The 19,903-nt window shown below is 32.9% G+C and overlaps 1 protein-coding gene across 4 annotated transcripts in view; it reads right to left on the bottom strand.

Moving 5' to 3' along the window:
* Positions 1-19,903, bottom strand: part of SHOC2 (SHOC2 leucine rich repeat scaffold protein) — a 97,349-nt gene that overhangs the window by 8,678 nt on the left and 68,768 nt on the right. For all 4 annotated transcript variants that reach the window (XM_046653620.1, XM_046653621.1, XM_046653623.1 and 1 more), the window contains 3 exons: positions 18,645-18,782; positions 6,689-6,819; positions 1,694-1,882 (listed from right to left, as the gene is read on the bottom strand). In XM_046653620.1, coding sequence (XP_046509576.1) covers positions 1,694-1,882; positions 6,689-6,819; positions 18,645-18,782 — 458 coding nt within the window. The remainder of the gene's footprint in view (positions 1-1,693; positions 1,883-6,688; positions 6,820-18,644; positions 18,783-19,903) is intronic.

The following is a 19,903-nucleotide window of genomic DNA, read 5'->3' as shown; positions in this document are numbered from 1 at the left end:
CAACTCTTACCACACTGTTCTGTCTTGGGGGTACTGGTATTGAGAGCGGACCATCAGTACCCCTGTCCCAGTTGAGTATCGATATATGCAATATGTTAACAGTGATCTTACCTCTCAGTGGGGGAATTATTTTATGTTCTTTGTGTTAATATGTATTTTTTAAATCCTCTGCAATGTACATTAATTGTCTAATTTTACACAAAATCATTCATAAGAGAAATCCCAAGTAGCAAACATCCATTTGAAAACCAAGTTTTTCTTGTACAATATTTAAAATTATTACCTAATTATTATAACATTTAAACTTATTATCTACCTATGCCCAAACTACTGATAGTTAATAGTATGATAAAGCATTTTCATTAAAAAAATTTACTACTGGTGCTTGTATGAAGAGGAAAATGTCAGTCTTCATTTTAACTTCTTTCAAGAAAAAGTTTTGTTAAACAGTTGTCATTATCTTGAAGAAAAATTAAGGCAAAGCTCTATGTAACTATTATTTCACTGAAAACAGCAAGCCTAACATATTACAATAACATCATATCCATAAAAATGAGTAATCAAATACAAAAACTAATGAACACCTCGACTGCTCTGTTCTAAGCTTATTACAAACTGAATATTCTGAATTAATGTCATTACCACTGCTAAATCTCATATAACCAGACTAACAATAAATTTTATACTTGTTAAAGACTATAAGATTATCTTGAATTTCCACTAGTTCATTTATTATATACTTCTGAAGAATTACTGTAAAAGATACATATGTTTATGAACAAGTATAGATAGAATCAAGAAACTGCACATTTAGACTGTAATTTAAAGAACCACGATTATGTTGAAATGGTTTGTCAAAGACAGAAGGATGTATGATACGACAGAAGGAACACTATACCTGGAAGCTGGAAACCTAGGTTTCCTGGATTCCTACCGCAGCCATGAATTAGCTATGTGGCCAATTTACTTATCACCTTTGGGCCTAAAGTTTGTTCACTACAAATTAAATTACTGAACAAATCGTTTTTCATTTCTTTCCTCTTTTTGCAATAAACTTTTTCCTTATTATGTGAAACTCATTCACTGTAGAGAATATAGATAAATAAAAAGAAACTAAAAATCACCCATAAATAATTCTCATATTCAAAGATAAATGTTATATTGTGGTAAACAGTGGCTATATGTATGCATAAAAATCTGTAGATATTTCATAAATAATTAAGCACATTAAAAATGGCTTTTAAAAACTATGGGTGGAGAGAGAGTCTTCCATGCTTTAACTTTTTCCAACTTAATAAATTGAGACTATTTCAACTGGTATTTAATATTCTTCTAAACTAGAGTATTATTTTTAATGGATTCATAATAGTCCATTGAAGATACAGTACTTTAAAGAAATGAAGTCCCTATTAATAAGTTGGTACCAATTAAACAGAAAGCTCTGCAATAAATACTCCTACCATTAAGCTTTTATGGACATCCAAGATTATTTCTTTAGGACAAATTGCTAAAGGTATGCACAGTTCTAAGACATTTGTTATCTGATAAAAACTGCCCTTAAGTATCCGTAATATCAGTTTAGACCCTGTCAGCAAGAAACAAGTACCCATTCTCCACACTGATAGAGAAAGCATAAATATTAGAAGTAGTAGTCATAGTAGTTTTTTCTCCTCCAATACAAACAGAAGCTTACCTTCATATTCAGCTTACTTAATACTTTTGCTCTGGAGAAAATTCCAAATGGAATTTTATTAATTCGATTGTGTTCCATGTTGAGGGAATAGATGGTGGAAAACTGAGATGGACCACCTACTGGATATAACTGGAAGCAATTTCTAGCTAAGGTCAAGCTATTGAGTTTCACAAGACTTGATAAAAGACTCTGTAAAAAAAATGAAATAAACATAAGAATCAGAACTGTAACAAGCCTTATTCTGTAGAGTACAGAGCAGCAGTCCCAAACACAAATGCCTTCAAAGTGCCTTGCAGGTAACAAATGAAAGAGACTGGTTGGGCCGGTTTTGTAATGCCTCATCTAGAGGGACAGTCACTTCTCAGCTGTAGCTAATTGTTGCCTTGCAGGGATGTGGAGCTAATGTAGTTGGATTTTCTGATTTTACAAGAAATAGGAAATTAATTTACTTATATGAAATCTCCTGATTTTTATTTTTTGGCTTCAATTTATTTTAAAAATTCTATGGCGTAAAAACAAAAATATATGCCTGTGGGTAAGAGGTGCGTCCTCAGTGGCCAATTTGAGACTTCTATAGAGCAGAGACTTTGGTATCAGACAGTCCTGGGGCTGAGTCCTGGCACTGCCACTTGTTGTGTGACCATTCCTATCCAGGTCTTTGTCAGGTCTTTAGAGATAAGGTACCTATCTCTAAATTATTATTAAGATTAACAAAATGCCTAGCACAGAGTAAGCTGTTATTCAGTAATTTAATGGTTTGTTTTAGGAATATTAAATTCAGAAGATGATAATACTTCCTGATATTGTATAATACACCTTGCTTTTCCACACAGTAAAATCCCTGAGGGAATATGCATCCATCAAACAAGTATTTACTTAGCAAACAACCCCATAACCCCTTACTTCAGCCTCCTATCACGTAACCACAGTGCTAGGTGTTTAGGTATTATAAAAGAATCTCTGCCATTAAGAAGACTGAACTGTATTTAGAGAAATAAAGCACACAGATAGGAAAAAGAAAATAATATATAACTGTATATAATCAATAATAAATTGTAAAGAATAGGCTCTTGCTATTCAAAGTCTGGTTCAAGGAAGAGCAGCATCAGCACCCCCTGGAAGCTTGTCAGAAATGCAAACTCTTGCTGGCCCGGTGCCGGTGCCGAGTGGTTAAGTTCGCATGCTCCGCTCAGGTGGCCCAGGGTTTTGCCGGTTCAGATCCTAGGCATGGATCTAGCACTACTCCTCAGGCCATGCTGAGGCAGCATCCCACAGAGCACAACCAGAAGGATCTACAATTAGAATATACAACTATGTAGTGAGGGGCTTTGGGGAGAAAAAGGAAAAATAAAAAATAAAACCTTTAAAAGAAAAAGAAACGCAGACTCTTAGCCCCTACTTTCACAGAATCATAATACGAATCTTAACAAGATTTCCAGGTGATCTACACGCTTATTAATGTTTGAGAAACATTGGTACAGGCTATACAATAGTTTTGAATCCTGGCTCCATAACGATGCCTTATTTTATAGGTTGTAGTGAAGCCTTTTTGAAGAAATAAAATATATTAATAACTTTAAAACATCTAGCATATAAGAAGTGCTTAAATTTTAAGTTCCTTCTCTATTTAAATTCAAAGAAAAGAAGAAATACTGGAATAACCGGAAAAGTAGGAAGGTGGTCGAGACTAAGCTGGATCTTGAAGGATGAAAAAAATCAAATATTCAGAGAAGTAGAAGAAAACATTCTAGACTGAGTAAAAGCCCAAGCAGGGAGAAAACAAGCAGTGTGAGGTGTGTATTTTAAACAATGTTCAAATTTCAGTTGTCCACCATGAGGAAATTGAAGACTTAGTACCTGAGGCGTCAGTTGATTTGCAAGGCCAGGTAAAGGAATGACATAACAATATAACTGAAGGTATAATCACACGGCGAACTGAAACTTGTTCTTTATACTGAATATTAAGAAGCTACTCTTAACATCTGTCTATTGGTATACACATATAAAAGAAGAGTACAGATAAGAGTGGTGAGAAAACTGCATTGCAGTCAATTCAGAAAAAATGTCTATATCCTACTTTACTGAAAACAAAGGAGTTTTATTGAGTCTCATGGCAAAAATGTTATTTTTATTATTCTCACAACTGACTTACTTCTCCAAATTGACACTCTTCTATGAAAAAATAACATCTGAGAATATCTGAAAGAATATTCAAGGCAGCTCTCCAACCTTTCATTCTCAGATCATATTGTGAAGCTCTGAGGTTGCTTATCATTGCTTTAAAGTCAGATACATCTGGGTTCCCATCTTAGATCTACTTACCAGTTTTGTGACCTTTGATGAATTAATTAGATAATCTATCTCTCACCATATTCCCAGAAAAATATTTAGGGTAAGAAATTTACCAAAAACATGACTTCTCAAGTCTTATTTTCCTAACTATTTGATGAGAATACTTTAATAACTAGTAGGATTATAGTGAAGATTTCAATGGGATAATATGTGTAGAGCTCCTAGCCTTATGCATTGAGCATATGTACTTAAATTTAAGTTCCTTTTCCTTACGTGTTTATGTCTACATTAAAGCAAGTCCATTTTCAGATAGTCTTCAAAAGAAAAAGTATATAGTCATGCCAGCTCTGCTTTCAGGAATATAACGAGCCCCGACTGAAAACCACTTTCCTGATTTTTCTTGTCTAACCCAGCTTGAATGTCTGGCTAAGCGCCGTCTCATGGATTTTATTGATTTTTTATTGTGATTATAAATGCAGATAATTACACATCTGCATTAGGAATATGCTGCTTCCAAAGCACATAGACTACTTTTATGCCCTTCCCCCAGCCCCCCACTTTTTTTGGTGAGTAGGATTGGCCCTGAGCTAACATCTGTTGCCAATCTTCCTCGTTTTTGTTTTTTGTTTTTTTTCTCCCCAAAGCCCCAGTACATAGTTGTATATCCTAGTTGTAGGTCATTCTATTTCTTCTATATGGGATGCTGCCACAGCATGGCTTGATGAGCAGTGAGTAGGTCCACATCCAGGACCAGAACCAGCAAACCCTGGGCCGCCAAATCTGAGTGCATGAACTTAACCACTCAGCCACGGGGCCAGCCCCTAGAGTACTTTTAAATAAGACTTAATGCTTTCCCCTATTTGGACAAGGGCAATCAAGGGTTTCCCTCATAGCTTCTCTCTGAAAACAGGCCAGTTTAAATAGACACACTCATGCATGTACACCCCTTCTTCCACAGCCAGACTGACGAGGGCTGCCTTCTTTATAATTCTCTTATCCAAAATAAATCCTGACTTACTTCAGTCACAAAACATTATATATGAAAGTATTTAGCATAATGTCTGTATCCTAAGAGGTATCCAATAATTATTATTGACAATAAGACTGGATATATAAATTAATTTTAAAATTTCTCACTTTGTGAAACTTGATACAGACTCAAGTCTTTATATTTAGGCATACTGACATTGTAAAAGCAGTGGATCTTACTTAAGCTCGCAAATCACACTCTAAAAGAATCCCAACAAGGTCTAATTAATGTGCTAATTGTTTGCCTTATTGTGAAGATGAATCACTGTTAGAAAAGGGGATGACATTAAACAGTAGAACCTCACCCACTTTGATCATTCTAACCACTATCAAACAAAGACAAAAATCCAGATAGTGTAGCTATATTCACAATCTGTGGATTCTATTCCTTATCCCACTTAAACTGTTACTAACAATTGTACTCTTTTTCTTCACAGGTAAGATACTGTCATAGTTGTTTTAGTAAACTGGTCCAGTCTAGAAACTGCAATTCTGGGAAACTAATTTTTGTACTCTGATCAAGCTGTTTTCTGAAAACCCAAAGACCCAGATTAATAGGAACCAAATTATAGGTCCACTTTATTTTTGTATCCCTAAGAAATAAATCAATTGAATAAATTTATTTTATAAACTCATTGCTACAAGTCTATAGCTTCATCTACTCAAACTGTTCTTTATAAATCAAAGCATAAGCATGAAAAACATTCATCCAAAACACCTTTATTCTTAATTCAAACCCCCCACACACACACACACACATACAGGAAAACTAGCAATAGTCTAAACATAAGAGGGCCACTCACATAAGACATTTTTAATTGTTACAAAAAAGACTTTGGAAAGTTCAATCAATCCATAAGTCTACAATTCCATTCTTTTATTTATTAGATTACTGCAATAAGATATTATGCTTGAACAATCATAAGCAAACATACAAGTTGTTGGGTATGCTAAAACAGTAGGGAGTGAAGAAGGAAAGGCAGAAGTGAAAAAGTAAAGTTGAGAAAGATAATTAAAAAAAACAAAAAGAGTATTGCATCTTGCCCAATCAATCTCTAAGCAAAATAAGTGAAAATATTTTTTTCTAATAGAAACAACAAAACCCAAATTAAAAATAATGTGTTAAAAAAATAACAGATTTTGGTGACTGGTATATGCTAAAGAGGGTTTAATATTATTGTATAAGCAGGGTAATAATTTGGGTCACAGGAGTGTTGCAGCTAATACTAATCTTGATAATAAATAGTGCCTTCTATGTAGTTCATTCTTCTCATTTATCATCTTTCTACAGTACCTTTTTTTTAATAACTTGAATTGAGTGAGGTAGTTGAGTTTTAAAACCAGCCATACAACTTTTACGTAATAGCCTTTATTGCCAGTTCCAAAAATGACATGAGAAAGATTTACATGTTGCTAAAGGGAAACATAGCACACTGATTTTCCACCTTGGTTTCTCCCTTCTGCACATTAAAAAATAAATAAATAAAATGTTTCTATAATCATACCTATTCTTTTTTGGAATTTTTCTCTTAGTAGTGGCTACATATCCATAGCATACTCATTATTTAAGCAATCACAATCATCAAATTAGTTACGTAGCTGTAAACACCCACTAGTCTTTCCTTCATTATCTTGTAGACTTGTTTCAAGAGTTTACCCTAATCCACTTCTTACCTCTGGTAAAGTAGAAATGTTATTGTTCTCTAAATTTAATTCTTCAAGTGCACTGCATTTTGCCAGTGATCTGGGTATTGCTGACAGTCTGTTATATCTCAGACCAAGACGACTTAAACTGGACAGGTTTCCTGTGAACACAAAAAAAGGAATTTATTCTTTTTAAAATCTGATGAGCCTGTCACTGTACCAAGCTATCCACTAGCTATTTATGAATTACTGTGAAGTACTATTTCAGCAAGATCCTTAACTTCTAGTACCAGGAACTACACACTAGTCACTGTATCAATTAGGATGAAATTGAAACCACTTTTGTGTCCACTTGTCTTAGAGAAATAATGAAATACACAGCTACAAGTCAATTTTAAAAATGAAGAATTATTAGAAAGTATTGGCATACTTTAATAACAAAATAACTTTTAGATAAGGCCTAATTGAATAACATCAAAGTAGTGCATATTTTAAATTTACAATAGTTATCCCATTTGTATCTATGTGATGAGGATGCAACACAGAACAAGTAGTTACATGTAAAAACATATATGTAATTTTGAGAAAGAAATTTCCAAATTTCTAAAATGGTATTATTTAAAATATAAGATGCACAATTATTTTGTAAGATCGGAAAAGTTCAATATTTTTCATGAGTTTAAATATAAACATTCCAAAATATACCTGAAAAGCTGAGCTGATGGTAAAAACTTTCTCAAAATAATAAAAAAAAATTACAAACCAAAGTGAAAGTTATAGCCTCTCTTATTGTCTAAGCATATGCAGCTTGAGTGCAAACTAACCACTATGGAATACACAAAAAAAGCAGAAAAATAGGCATTTTCTAGTTTTATTGTCAAGACTACATGGCAAGCTACATGTAAGTTACATGGATGAGTATGATGATATCTGCTATCATAAAAGGTTTAAATAAAATTTAATTTTCCAAACAATATACATTAGAAAATAAGTTCATTTTGTTACCAAAAAAAAAAAGGTAACAGTATTGAGATTTTAGTTCAATGTATGTCTTTGTCATAGCTAGTTAATTCCTTTTCTGACTTCAAATTACAGCTGTTGCTATAAGATTTTTAGATGGGCCAGGTTAAAATGTCAAATGTAGCCTCTAGTGTTAAATTAAAAAGTATTACCAGTGTTAGAAATTATGGAAGTGGATGCCTATATCACAGTTAACTTTCTGGAGAAAAATATTTTGATGCCTTTTGACTTTCAGCAATATTCTGATGTTTGTCTATTTCTTTCTTTTTGCTTTGACCATTTTTCAAGGAGCTCTATGAATAACTTCCTTTCTTAGATGCAACATTACTATAATACTTTCAGAAAACATATATTAGCCTATAGCATAAGTGAAGCCTGGAGGGCAGTCACTATGCTTCATACCCTTATGTAGTTATCACTCATCTGCATCGTTCCATCTTGCTGAAGAAACCAGTTGATTTAAGTTATAAGAAATGACTAAATGGAACTAATTTTTACCCTTTCGATTTTCAAGGTAAGAATTAGTCACTGGTAATGAAAATACTTCGATAATTCTATACCATAAATTTAGCCAAATACAATGCAGAAAAACCTAGCAACCATTTCAATTCCCGCAATTAGAACTATTCCTGAGTTATGCTATACTTATTTACATTACTTTCCTGTAATAATGTTTGGAAACTAGCCCAAGAGTTTGCCGGTTCTGATTAAAAAAGATTTCAACAGGCAGAAAATCAAATATACAAAAGCAATAATAAAAACTACCACTTAGCAAAGACAAGTTAATTTTGTTGTTGAAGAGCTTTCTACATTAACTAAGGATGCTTCACTAGTGTCTTTCTGATGACACTCTGGTGAAAGGTGTCAATTTTGGAGGAAAAAAAAAAACTCAAGCAGAGGATTGGATGACTTTCTAAAGCCTGAGAGAACTTAGAGATTAGAAATGAGGGCAAGAATAATATTTACTATTGCTAACACTGCACTATTTCACTGAATATGATACAAATGTTACTTAAAAGGTGGGCTGTCAGAAAATAAAAGAATCTACTTTATGATTATGTTAATTATAGTCATAGTCCTAATGGCCAAAAATAGGGACAACCTATGTGTTCAAGAAGAGATGAATAATTATTTAAATTGGAAGCATCACAGTGTAATAGAAAAAACAAAAGAGATTTTATATTATCTGTGTGATCCTGGGCAAGTTATTTAACTGAGTCTATTTTCTCATCCATAAAGTGGGTATAATGTCAAATACCTGACAGGGCTGCTCTAAGGGTTAAATACGACGTGTGCAAGACACTTAGCACAGTGATTGATAAATAACAGGTATTCGAAACATGATTTTATTCTATGATGTCTATAGTGTGCTATGTTCTGTACCTATTAAAATTATGTTACAAAAAATTTTAAGATGCAAAAGACTAAGTTATGATGTTAAGTGAAAAAAGTAAGATAATAAAATAATGCATTTTGTATGTTTTTTTAAAGATTGGCACCTGAGCTAACAACTGTTGCCAATCTTTTTTTTCCCCCCTGCTTTTTCTCCTCCAATCCCCCCAGTACATAGTTGTATATTTTTAGTTGTGGGTCCTCCTAGTTGTGGCATGTGGGACGCTGCCTCAACATGGCCTGATGAGCGGTGCCATGTCCGCACCCAGGATCGGAACCAGTGAAACCCTGGGCCGCCGAAGGTGGAGTGGAGCATGCAAACTTAACCACTCAGCCACAGGGCTGGCCCCCTTGTATGATCTTAACAATGTAAAAAACATATGGATGCAAAAAGAGTGGAAATAAAACACATAAAACTAACAGTTATCTCTGCATGATAGAATTATGGAAGATTAAAAATTTTTCTTTGAACTTGTCTATATTTTTCCTAATTTTCCCAAGTTTTGTACTTTAAAAACATCGTTTTGATAAAGAAAAAACTATAATTCTAAAGTAATTTTAATTTAAAAACTTACAGTATCCTTCTACCATTCTTTTTTTTGAGTGAATATTTTACATTATGGAGACGTTTTACACTAATGTAGAGGTAAGACGTTTGGAGACTTTACAATGCGAGGCTCATCTGCTCCATAAAGTGAAGATATGAGGTAAATTGTGAAAAAACAGAGCATGGTGGCTTGAACTTTTAGATAGTCATCCTGATTAAAAAAAAGATAAGAAAGATACCCAAGAAGTTGCAATAAGAGCCATCTGAGAGTAACCAGCGTGGACCATAGCATAAGTCACCAGCTTGTCAAAGTCACCAACTAGTTAGTGGCAGAGCTACAATCAACCTCAGTTGGCTCCTTACCAAGTAATCGTTCTCCAAGATCTTCATTGACTTTGCTTCAGTTAGCTTGTTCTCTCTTGACACAGAAGCATGATATGTTCATTCTTATCTCCATGCTGTTTGACTATCCATGCTGTTGTGTTCATGGAATGCATTTTTATTTCATACGAGTCCAACACATTTGTTCATGAAGCTTTCCCTGGCCATTCTATCAAGATCTTATTAATCTCCTTGTAAACTGAACTCATGGTAGACAGAATGCATGGTAGCATATGGTTTTCACCATAAATTGGAATTTATTTATATTTGGTCTTACGTTGTTAGTTTTTTCATAAATTAGTTACCTCCCCCAATAGACAGAGAATCTTTTACGTGAGGGACCTTGCTATGTATTTCTCTCTCTCTCCATAGACTTTGTTTCAGTGCTAAGCACACAGCAAGCATCCGTTCATACTTTCTTGATAATTACAGAAGCTAAAACATTTCACTACTGTCCTCCTTTCCAATAGGAACAAGATGCAAAAACTTAAAATTATATGAAAAGCTCATAAAACTCTCTCCTCTTTAACTCATTCTCATTTTATAAAATTGCATATCTATGAAACATAGACTTTACTGGACATGATTTAAAATATACGTCAGATTTGCCTGGTCTATCTGAATACAAATTAACTCTTCTACAAATATTTACAATCATTTTTCCTGGGACATCCAACTTCTAAGCAGCCCATTTTTAGATATCAGCCAGAAAGAAAAAAATAACTATTTCAACTCTCTGCATTCCTCTCACCCCACCAAACAATTTTTTAATTACAAAATAAATGAATGCATCTTACTCTCTTCCCCAGGTAACCATAGTTTGTAGTCTAATATGTACCTACTGAGAGCTTTCTCTAAGTATTTACTTACACATATACAAATACAGGGATTTTTAAATGTTTGTTTGTTTTTATATAAATGGGATCATTCTATATTCTTTCCCCCATATAACAGGTCATGGAAATATTTTCTTGTAAATACAGATACACTTCATTTTCTTTAGCCATTATAAAGTATTCTATGATATGTATGTACCATTATCTATTTAATCATTCCCCAATTGACGGCATTTGTTTCTAACATTTAGAAAGGAATCCTATAATGAACATCCTTTTATGTATATCTTTGTGTACATGTGAAAATATTTCTGATGTATCAGAAAATATAGATATTTTAAATCTTGAGAGATAGTACCACAAGGCTATATCAATTTCATTACCAACAAAAGTGAAAGACAGTGCCCACTTACTTATATCCTTTCAAAATGGAGAGGGAGGGAAGGTATCAGTATTTTATCCCTTGCCTATTCCATGCCCATGGCCACTATAGCTACAGCTAAAGCTGCTAACAGTGGAAATTTTCCTACAAGCAGTGATAATGTCTGACTAGAAAGAACTTCAAAATCTTCTGATAAAATTTTAATTTGCTGTATGAAGTTGAAGATAAAAGAGGCAGTCAACCTTAAAAAACAACTGGAAATAAATAAGACCATCCCTTTATCTCCTTCATAATGCTGCTTTCCTTATGGAAGAAAACTGTTCCATTGTAATAAAATGGCTGAAGCATTCACCAAGAGGTCTTTGAAATCTGCCAGAAGAGGAAAGGGCTCATTAATAGTGGAAAGTCCCCATAATTTTGTTCCATCAACTGACATGCCTCATTCAATCACTATTTACAGTAGAATAGTAGATGAATACAATACTGTAACAATTTTTTATTCTCACTGAAACCTAAAAGCTTTCTCTGGAAACAAGGATTAGTATGGTAACCAAATTCTAAATGCTTATCAATTCAAAAGCTGAGTAAATAGAATCAAATTCCTGAAACTCCTCTTCCAAAATTAAAATAACTCAAGTTTCTCACTTTTAAAATCAGGTTTCCAGAATTTAAAAATTAAAAAATGAAAATGATGTAATGAAATTGTCACGTGACATTAGCACCAAAATTAGTAGTTATTTAAACAAAAATCATACCTCCAACTTTCCTAACCTTTTTCTTTTTCCCTTTTTTTCTTTTTCTGGAGGAGTAGAAGAGGCTAAACTTTAAAAAAAAAATCACCTATGAGAATATGCTATTCTGATGAAGAAACTCACATTTGCAAAGGCCTTATCACTTTGTGGAGCATGGCATGTTCAAAGAGTCATCCACATATTGCCAAAATCCATTACTGTCAGCAAAATAAAAGAGATGGAAAAAATTCAGGATAGAATCCCAAAACTCTCTTATGCCAGAAAAAAATGTGAAATCAGAAGTGTGGCAATTACTGTGATTCACCTCCTGCAGTGGTTTCAACTCTAACCTCTTTCAATGAGTGGTTTTAACCACAAGCTAAATTGCAACCTAAAAATCAAGCCATAGGTTGCTTTAATGTTGAGCCATTGCAACTAAGAAATAAAATCAATGTTGCTGAGCTTCTGTGTATGAACGTAGGCTGATCACTGCCAATTATTGGCATTTAGCTTTTAAGTGGGTAACTTTGACTGTAAATTGTTCTGTGCTCCACTTTGACAGCTTGCTTTCTTATGCTGTCAGATTTTTAAGATATGGCAACATCAAATGGCTATGAATTAAAATTAGATGCTTTCGATTTCAGCAAATATAATCAGTATCTTCAGGTTAATTCAGTGTAACTTTTGAGTTAGACTAACTCAAATAGTTTTAATCTTATTTTTTTAAAGTAGCAAAAAATCAGCAGAAAAGACATATAGTTCTAACAATGAAATAATGTCAAAGGTACTTTTTTTCCAAACATTAAACTGGCAAAGTGAAAAGTAAGAAATGCAAAAATTCTTAAATTTCAAAAACTAAAAGAATGCTACCATTAAGAAGAGAACTAGTAAAGTCGTTTTATGTAAGCTGCACTGTAATTACCTAAAACTTAATTACTAAAAGTCTACTTGTTGATATAACCGTAATCTACTGTAACAGTTCTTCAAAGCCCGGTGCAGCAAGACGACCTCTGTGAATTGTTCTGTGCTCCAGCCTTGAAGGCAAGGTCTTGTTAGATACTTCTCCCATTATCTCAATTTGAGAAGAAATAGAAAACAAAATATTTTTTTCTCCTTCAGACACCCTCAGCCCCTGCTGACTTCATAAAACCACCAGAGATCTCAGAAGGCTTTAAGATATCAGGTTCATAGTCTGAAACAAAATGACTCTTATAATGAAGCATAATATATTCTTTAGTTCATAGCTGATTCTTCAATTGGAAAATATTTCTATGAGAGATAAAACAGTTTTTATTCTTCAACAGAGCAGACTAATGGTTAAATCAGAGAAACTATGCGTATGTTTTTAAGCACTCTCTCGCTCAACTGCAACCAGCGGCCCCCTCCCCATTTCCTTCTGCCTCTTCTCCACATTCTATGAGCTGTCAGTGATCCTGGCACTGCTCAGCCTGGAAGTAAATGGCAGTTATTCCTACCAAGGAGTCACAACAACTCTAGGAGTATCCATGTTAAATAAAGAAAGGGGTAAGAAAAATCTTGTTCTACTTACAAGAAAAAAAAAAAAAGAAAAGGCAAGGAAATAAAGTGATTTTTGGAAAAGTGATTGTAAAGTAATAGCTGGAAGACTTGATTTTCAATTGTGAGTTTAGAGCAAGATTCTTTAGCCCTAGGAAAGAGAGTAGGGCAGCTACAAGACTAGGGCAGTCTTTTAGGTGCCCTCCCTAAAAGAGAGTAGGGCACCTCTCCAGGATAGGTGGTGTTTTCTTTGTTTTTCGTTTTAAGTTATACTTTTCAAGAGGTAGACCAGGATAAAAGAAGAAAAGTATCAGGAGAACTATATTGCAATTAAGTTAGCCACTAACTGTTTTTGGTGGATTGCTAGTCTCCAATAAATGCGAGGGAGAATCTCAAAGATCAATTAAAACTGCTGAGATCTGTAACAGACAAAGACCCACATCTTCAAATTTCTCACCAAATCTCAGCCTTCTGCTATACAATCAAAATACTGGGGATGAGACGGATGGAGAAAGACAAAAGAATTATTTTAATAAACATGGTATATGATAAATGGTACAATATTATAAAAAATTTCAATGAACATGACATTCACTTTGCCATTACTTGGGATAACAGCTGTACTTTATTTGCTGACAACTATCAAAGCATATAAAAAGCAAAATATTTAAATTTTTCTTATTGTTAATGATTCAGTTCTCACTGATTTTCAATACAGATTTGTAATCTGATCACATAGAATGTGCTATAAGTGAGGCATGTGTCTTATTCTGAGATAACATCTTAACTACAAGATTAATAAACAAACTAAAAATACAGAAGAATTACTTCTGATAGAAGAGAGAGATGTAAAATTAAAGTCAGAAGAAAGAAGTATACATGAAGAAGTTATCCTTTGTCAGAGGAAGTGAATCCAAAGGACTCTAGTGCCACTAACAGGAAGATTTTATCATCCACCACCACCTATGCTTTCAGTTTGCCAGGACTATTCATTTTAGTACTTTAATTCCATTCCCACTTTGACTGTTAATTAACAAGACAGAGATACAGAAACATGTATCAAATATTAAATAACAAAATATTGTTAGACTATTTGAGAGTAAGAACAGGGCTGACCGATGACCATGCCCTATATATCTATTTGATTGTTGAAAGAGTGTAAGAAATTATGTGGATATTAAGAAAAAAAGAGTTGTAAGTAGAAAGACTAAGAAGTACAAAGACCCTGAGGCTAAAACTTGTCTGAGACGCTCAAGGAACAATAAAATGTCTAGAGTCTATAATATCCTAAGAAACACACTGTGACACAATGAAAGAAATAAGAACCTAACTTTACAACATTTCAAACATCTTTAATTTTGGTTCCTCTCTCTGATTTGCAGTAAACAACCTTTATTTTTCTTTCTAAGCCTAACAAGACTAATTTTATAGAAGAAGTTGCTTTTTAAAAGTGCTTTTATGTGACATTCCACTGAAAAATAAGATTATGCATTATTCTTTCTTTTCTCTTTTATTGTTCCAATTAGTTGGTTGTTCAAAATAAGCAAACTTGCAGACATACATTTCAATTCAAGAACATACAACACAAACTAAATGTCAATATCTAATTCAAGAAAATTATACTGAAATAAAAATTAAACTTATATGTTGATTGCCCCACAGTATCTCAGGGAAATGGACCCTGAAAGATCAACACTGAGAAATATAAGAGTTCTTGAACTTCAGAAATAAAGAAATAACCCTTTGGGTGGCCAGGCAAAAGATTAAGTCATTTACAATGGGAAAAAATTGGACTGGCCTGTTACTTTTATATATTCAATTCCATATTTACTAAGATACTCAAGGAGAAGAAGTTGGACCCTATTGATTTTTATATTCATCCAAACTGTTCTTTAATTATTAAGGTTACAAACACACAAGAACTAGGGAAGTACTGTTCATGAACCATTTCTGAGAAAACTATTCCAAGACTGACTTTAGCCAACCAAGGGATGACTGGGGCAACTATGGCAACAGAACTGTTGAGGAAAATTAAGACTACAACAAAAATAGAGATTAGGATAACAAGATATACCATAAATGTTACATATCCTGACAATGTAATGAACAAAAATTAGGAGGAACAACTTTCAAAAAAGGACAGGAGGGATAAATTCACTTATTGCCTCATCTATGTCCCTCCACTCAACAAAAGTGAAATACACATTCAGTTGCACATGGAATACTTACCAAGATAGACCATATACTGAGCCATAAGTCTCAACAAATTTAAATGATTCAAATCACAAAGTATGTCTTGACTACAATGGAATTAAATTAAAAATCAGTAACATAGACACACTTGGAAAACTGTTAAATATTGGGAACTAAATAACAAATTTCTAAATAATCCAAAGTTCACAGAAGAAACAAAAAGGTAAATTAGAAAGCATTTTGAAAAAAATAAAAAGGCAAACACAACATAACAGAATTTGTGGGATGCTGCTAAAGCACTACCTAAGGGGACCTCAAGCTTTCACCGTAAGAAACTAGAAAAAGAACAAATAAAACTCAACGCAGATGAAAGGAAATAATAAAGGTCAAAATGGAAATCAATGAAATAAAAAACAGAGAAACAATAGAGAAAAATCAATAAAATTTTGAGATGATAAAATTCATAAAATTGATAAACCTCTAACAGACTGATTAGGAAAAAAGAGAAGATAGAAGTTACCGATATCAAGAATGACAGAAGTAGCATTACTATAGATTCTATACATATTAAAATAATAAGAGAATATTATGAACAATTTTATGCCTATTAAAAGTGACAACTTAAATGAACGGGACATACTATTTGAAAGACACAAATGATCAAGTTTGCTCAAGAAGATGATAACCTAAATAGCCCTATATCTATTAAAGAAATTGAAATAATTTTTAAAAACTTTCCCACAAAGAAAAATCCTGACCCAGGTGGCTTCACCAATGAATTTGACCAAATAGTAAAAGAAGAAATAGTACCAAACTTATACAAACTGTTCCAGAAATTCAGAAGGAAACACTTTCCAACTTATAATATATGGCTAGTATTACCCTGAAACTGAAACTAGACAAAGACAGGTTTTATAACATTGTACATGAATATATAATTTATTCAAAACAATTAAGTAAATCTAACTTTTAAAACTTCTCCCAGAATGTATATTTTTTCATTATTTCTTCTTGGTAAGCAATTTCAATCTACATCTGGGTTTTTGTCAAGTTCAGGGAAATATTATAAAATAGTATTTTATTAGTTTCTTCATTCTATTACCTCTATTCTCTTTCTAGAACTTCCAGTCCTGTCTCCCATGACTCCTTTTCACTTATTTTGTATCTTTCTATCTTTTTGTTCTAGATTCTAGGGGACTTCTTCCACCTGTCCTACATATCACTATTTTGGTCTTTGGAAGTGTTCATTATATCATACAATATTTTTCATTAAATTTAATTTGGCAAAGATTATTTCTAAGAAGTGTATTATTCGTTTTCTTTTTGTATCAGCCTGATCATGTTTTATAGATGCAGTATATATCTTTTCTATGTTCTTTTTCTTCAAGGGTCACTTCTCTTTGTTCATCTTAGCCATTTCAATAGATTTTAAAAAAAGAAAAAAAATAATTGTGTTTGGTCCCTATTGAACCAGAAATCCAATTCCTTTACTTATATAGGAAATTTTGTAGAATATTTACTATGAATATTAATAGGAAAATTCATTATGTGTTGTAGACCATCTTACCTTTCAGAGATGAATCTAATCCAGTTAACTAGAATACTTCATCTGTTGCCACTACAAATAGTAATGTGATATAAAGGGTTCTGAGCCAAAAATCAGAAAGCGATAGGTTCTAATGGCTAGCTATTGTATCCTGAAGAAGTCTCAGCTTGCTTTCCATAAAGAAATAATTCTCATGTAACCTAAGATAGTCTATTATAACTTATTAAAAAATTCCTTAACAATTGCTTCTGTTTCAAGTAATAGTAGACTAGGTAATTCAAGCAAACCCTCCTACTGAAAAAACTAAAAGCACTTCTAAAACAAAAATCAGAGAGCTAACAAGATAATGACTAATTACCAGGCCAGAAACCAGTTGTGAACCCAGAAACAAGCAAAACACTAGAGAGGATTTTGTCCTGAGAGCAGTTCCATAACTAGAAGACAAGGCTGAACGGCTAAGGCACGTTTCTGCCAAGAGTCAAAATGTAGAGCCTGCCAAGGGTGGGGAGTCTAGAAATTGATATCATCTGGGACGCTACAGGGCTGCACTCTGGTACTAAGGGTAAACTGAAAGTCAAACAACCTTCCAATTAGTCTGTGGCCTGCCTTTGAAGGACTGGGGGACCAGAAACATCTCAAGTCTTAAAACATGGAAGGGTTAAAGTGGTCCCCTAGACACCTGACAGAAGCAAATAAAAACCCCTCTGGAAAAAGATAACATCACCATAGGCCTCAAATGATTTAGTAATAGAACCTTATAAATATTCATTACTGAAATTATATAAATAGGTACAGATGTAATTTTTCTAAATAAACATTATAGTATCCTTATACCACACCAATAACTAAGAAGGTGTCCAAAATTTTAAAAATTCCATTTAGTGTTTGTATAAATGTGTGGGCATTTAGAAAAATAAACAAGACTATATAAATATAGAACAATATCACAGTAAGCATAATTCAACTTTCTGTAGTTTGGCTAAGTCTTCGTAACACATTTTCCACTTCAAGACATCTCTCTTCTTAGTCCCTCAATACTACAGATGAAACTTTAAACTATGTTGGCCTTGTTTTAAAAACTAAACGGCATGGTTTTATCTTTCAGTGTGGTCTACTTTAGCATGCGACATTCTGAAATACAAAAAAAACAGAAAATGCACCCATTCTGCAATTTAAGCATAGACCTATAATAGAATATACACATATGACTCAATATTCTATTTTCTTTATAATTCAAGTGAGCGCATATCCTAAAACCTAATTAGTTTCTCTGCTAGAAAATGGAAATAAAAAGCAATTATAAAATACATCTTTTAGAAGCTTTACTACTTTGACAATGTTAAATTTTAATCTTTTAATTTTTATCAAAATGGATCAAAAACAGTCTTTCTAATGTCCAAGTAGCTATAAATGACTATCAATATCTTCTTTCTCCCCTCATACCTATAGTATCTGGGAGGTCTAGCAGTTCATTGTGCTGCAAGTCAAGGTTGGTTATTTGTGTGCAGTTTCCAATCTCCTTTGGAAGGTGTTCAAGTTGATTGTGAGCTACATCCAGCGTAATGAGGTTACATAATTCACCTGTAAATTGACCAACATAAAAATTTAATAAGAATTATTAAAGAATATGTTAAATAATACTGAAAGAAAAGCTTCATTTTCTATATTAAAATTATACTTTCTTTCTGAAAAAGTCAAACAAAATCTGAAACTCTTATTTGAAAATGATATCTTACAAATATTGAATCATTATTGTTGTACAACTGAAACTAATATAATGTTATATATATTTTTTATATATATATTCTAAATATATATTTAAATTTAAGTAACCAATTCAACTATAAACATTTACATTTGTATATTCCATACTTTAAAAAGAGCCCACTAACTTTTTTCACCAAATTCAACACAATAATATCAGATATACCTTGAGTTCAATTTGAGGGTCACCTTCTATCTCAAAATATATATGCTCTCAAATAGGCATATGTTCTAATGTTACATAGATATAAAAATGGAGATTTATAAATCAAAAACTCCTTCTCAATAGTACTCTAAAAAGATAAAAAATAAGGTACATTTCTCCTTCTCATTCTGGTTGAAAGGGCAGTATTGGCAACTCAGATTATTCTTAGTGTTACTCTGTCTTCAAAAACCCAACATTTATAACAGATATATTGGTTCTCTCGTAATTTTCCTTTTTTTTATTTTTAAGGCAGAGGTTGGAGATACTAAAAAAGACAAGCAAACAAAGTATATAAAACTCTGAAAAATGGGTGTGGGGCACATTATTAAGGCACATATTATAAACAAAAGAAAAAACAGATAAATTGAATTTCATCAAAATTAAAAACTTGTGCATCAAAAGACACTATCAAGAGAGTGAAAAGGCAACCCATAGAAGGGGATGAAATATTTGCAAATCATGTATCTACTAAGGGATTAATATAGAGAATATATACAGAATTCCTACAATTCAACAACAAAAAAACTCAATTTAAAAGTGGGCCAAGGATTTGAATAGACATTTCTCTGAAGACACACAGATGGTCAATAAACACATGAAAAGACTAAACATCAATAAACATCGATAAACATCACTACTCATTAGGGAAAAGCAAATCAAAACTACAATGAGGTAAGACTTCACACCCATTAGGATGGTTACAACCAAAAAACAGAAAATAACAAGTGCTGAC

The sequence above is a fragment of the Equus quagga genome, chromosome 2 (genome assembly GCF_021613505.1).
Source record: "Equus quagga isolate Etosha38 chromosome 2, UCLA_HA_Equagga_1.0, whole genome shotgun sequence".
NCBI classification, from domain to species: Eukaryota; Metazoa; Chordata; class Mammalia; order Perissodactyla; family Equidae; genus Equus; species Equus quagga.
This window is presented reverse-complemented; position numbering and strand designations above follow the sequence as displayed.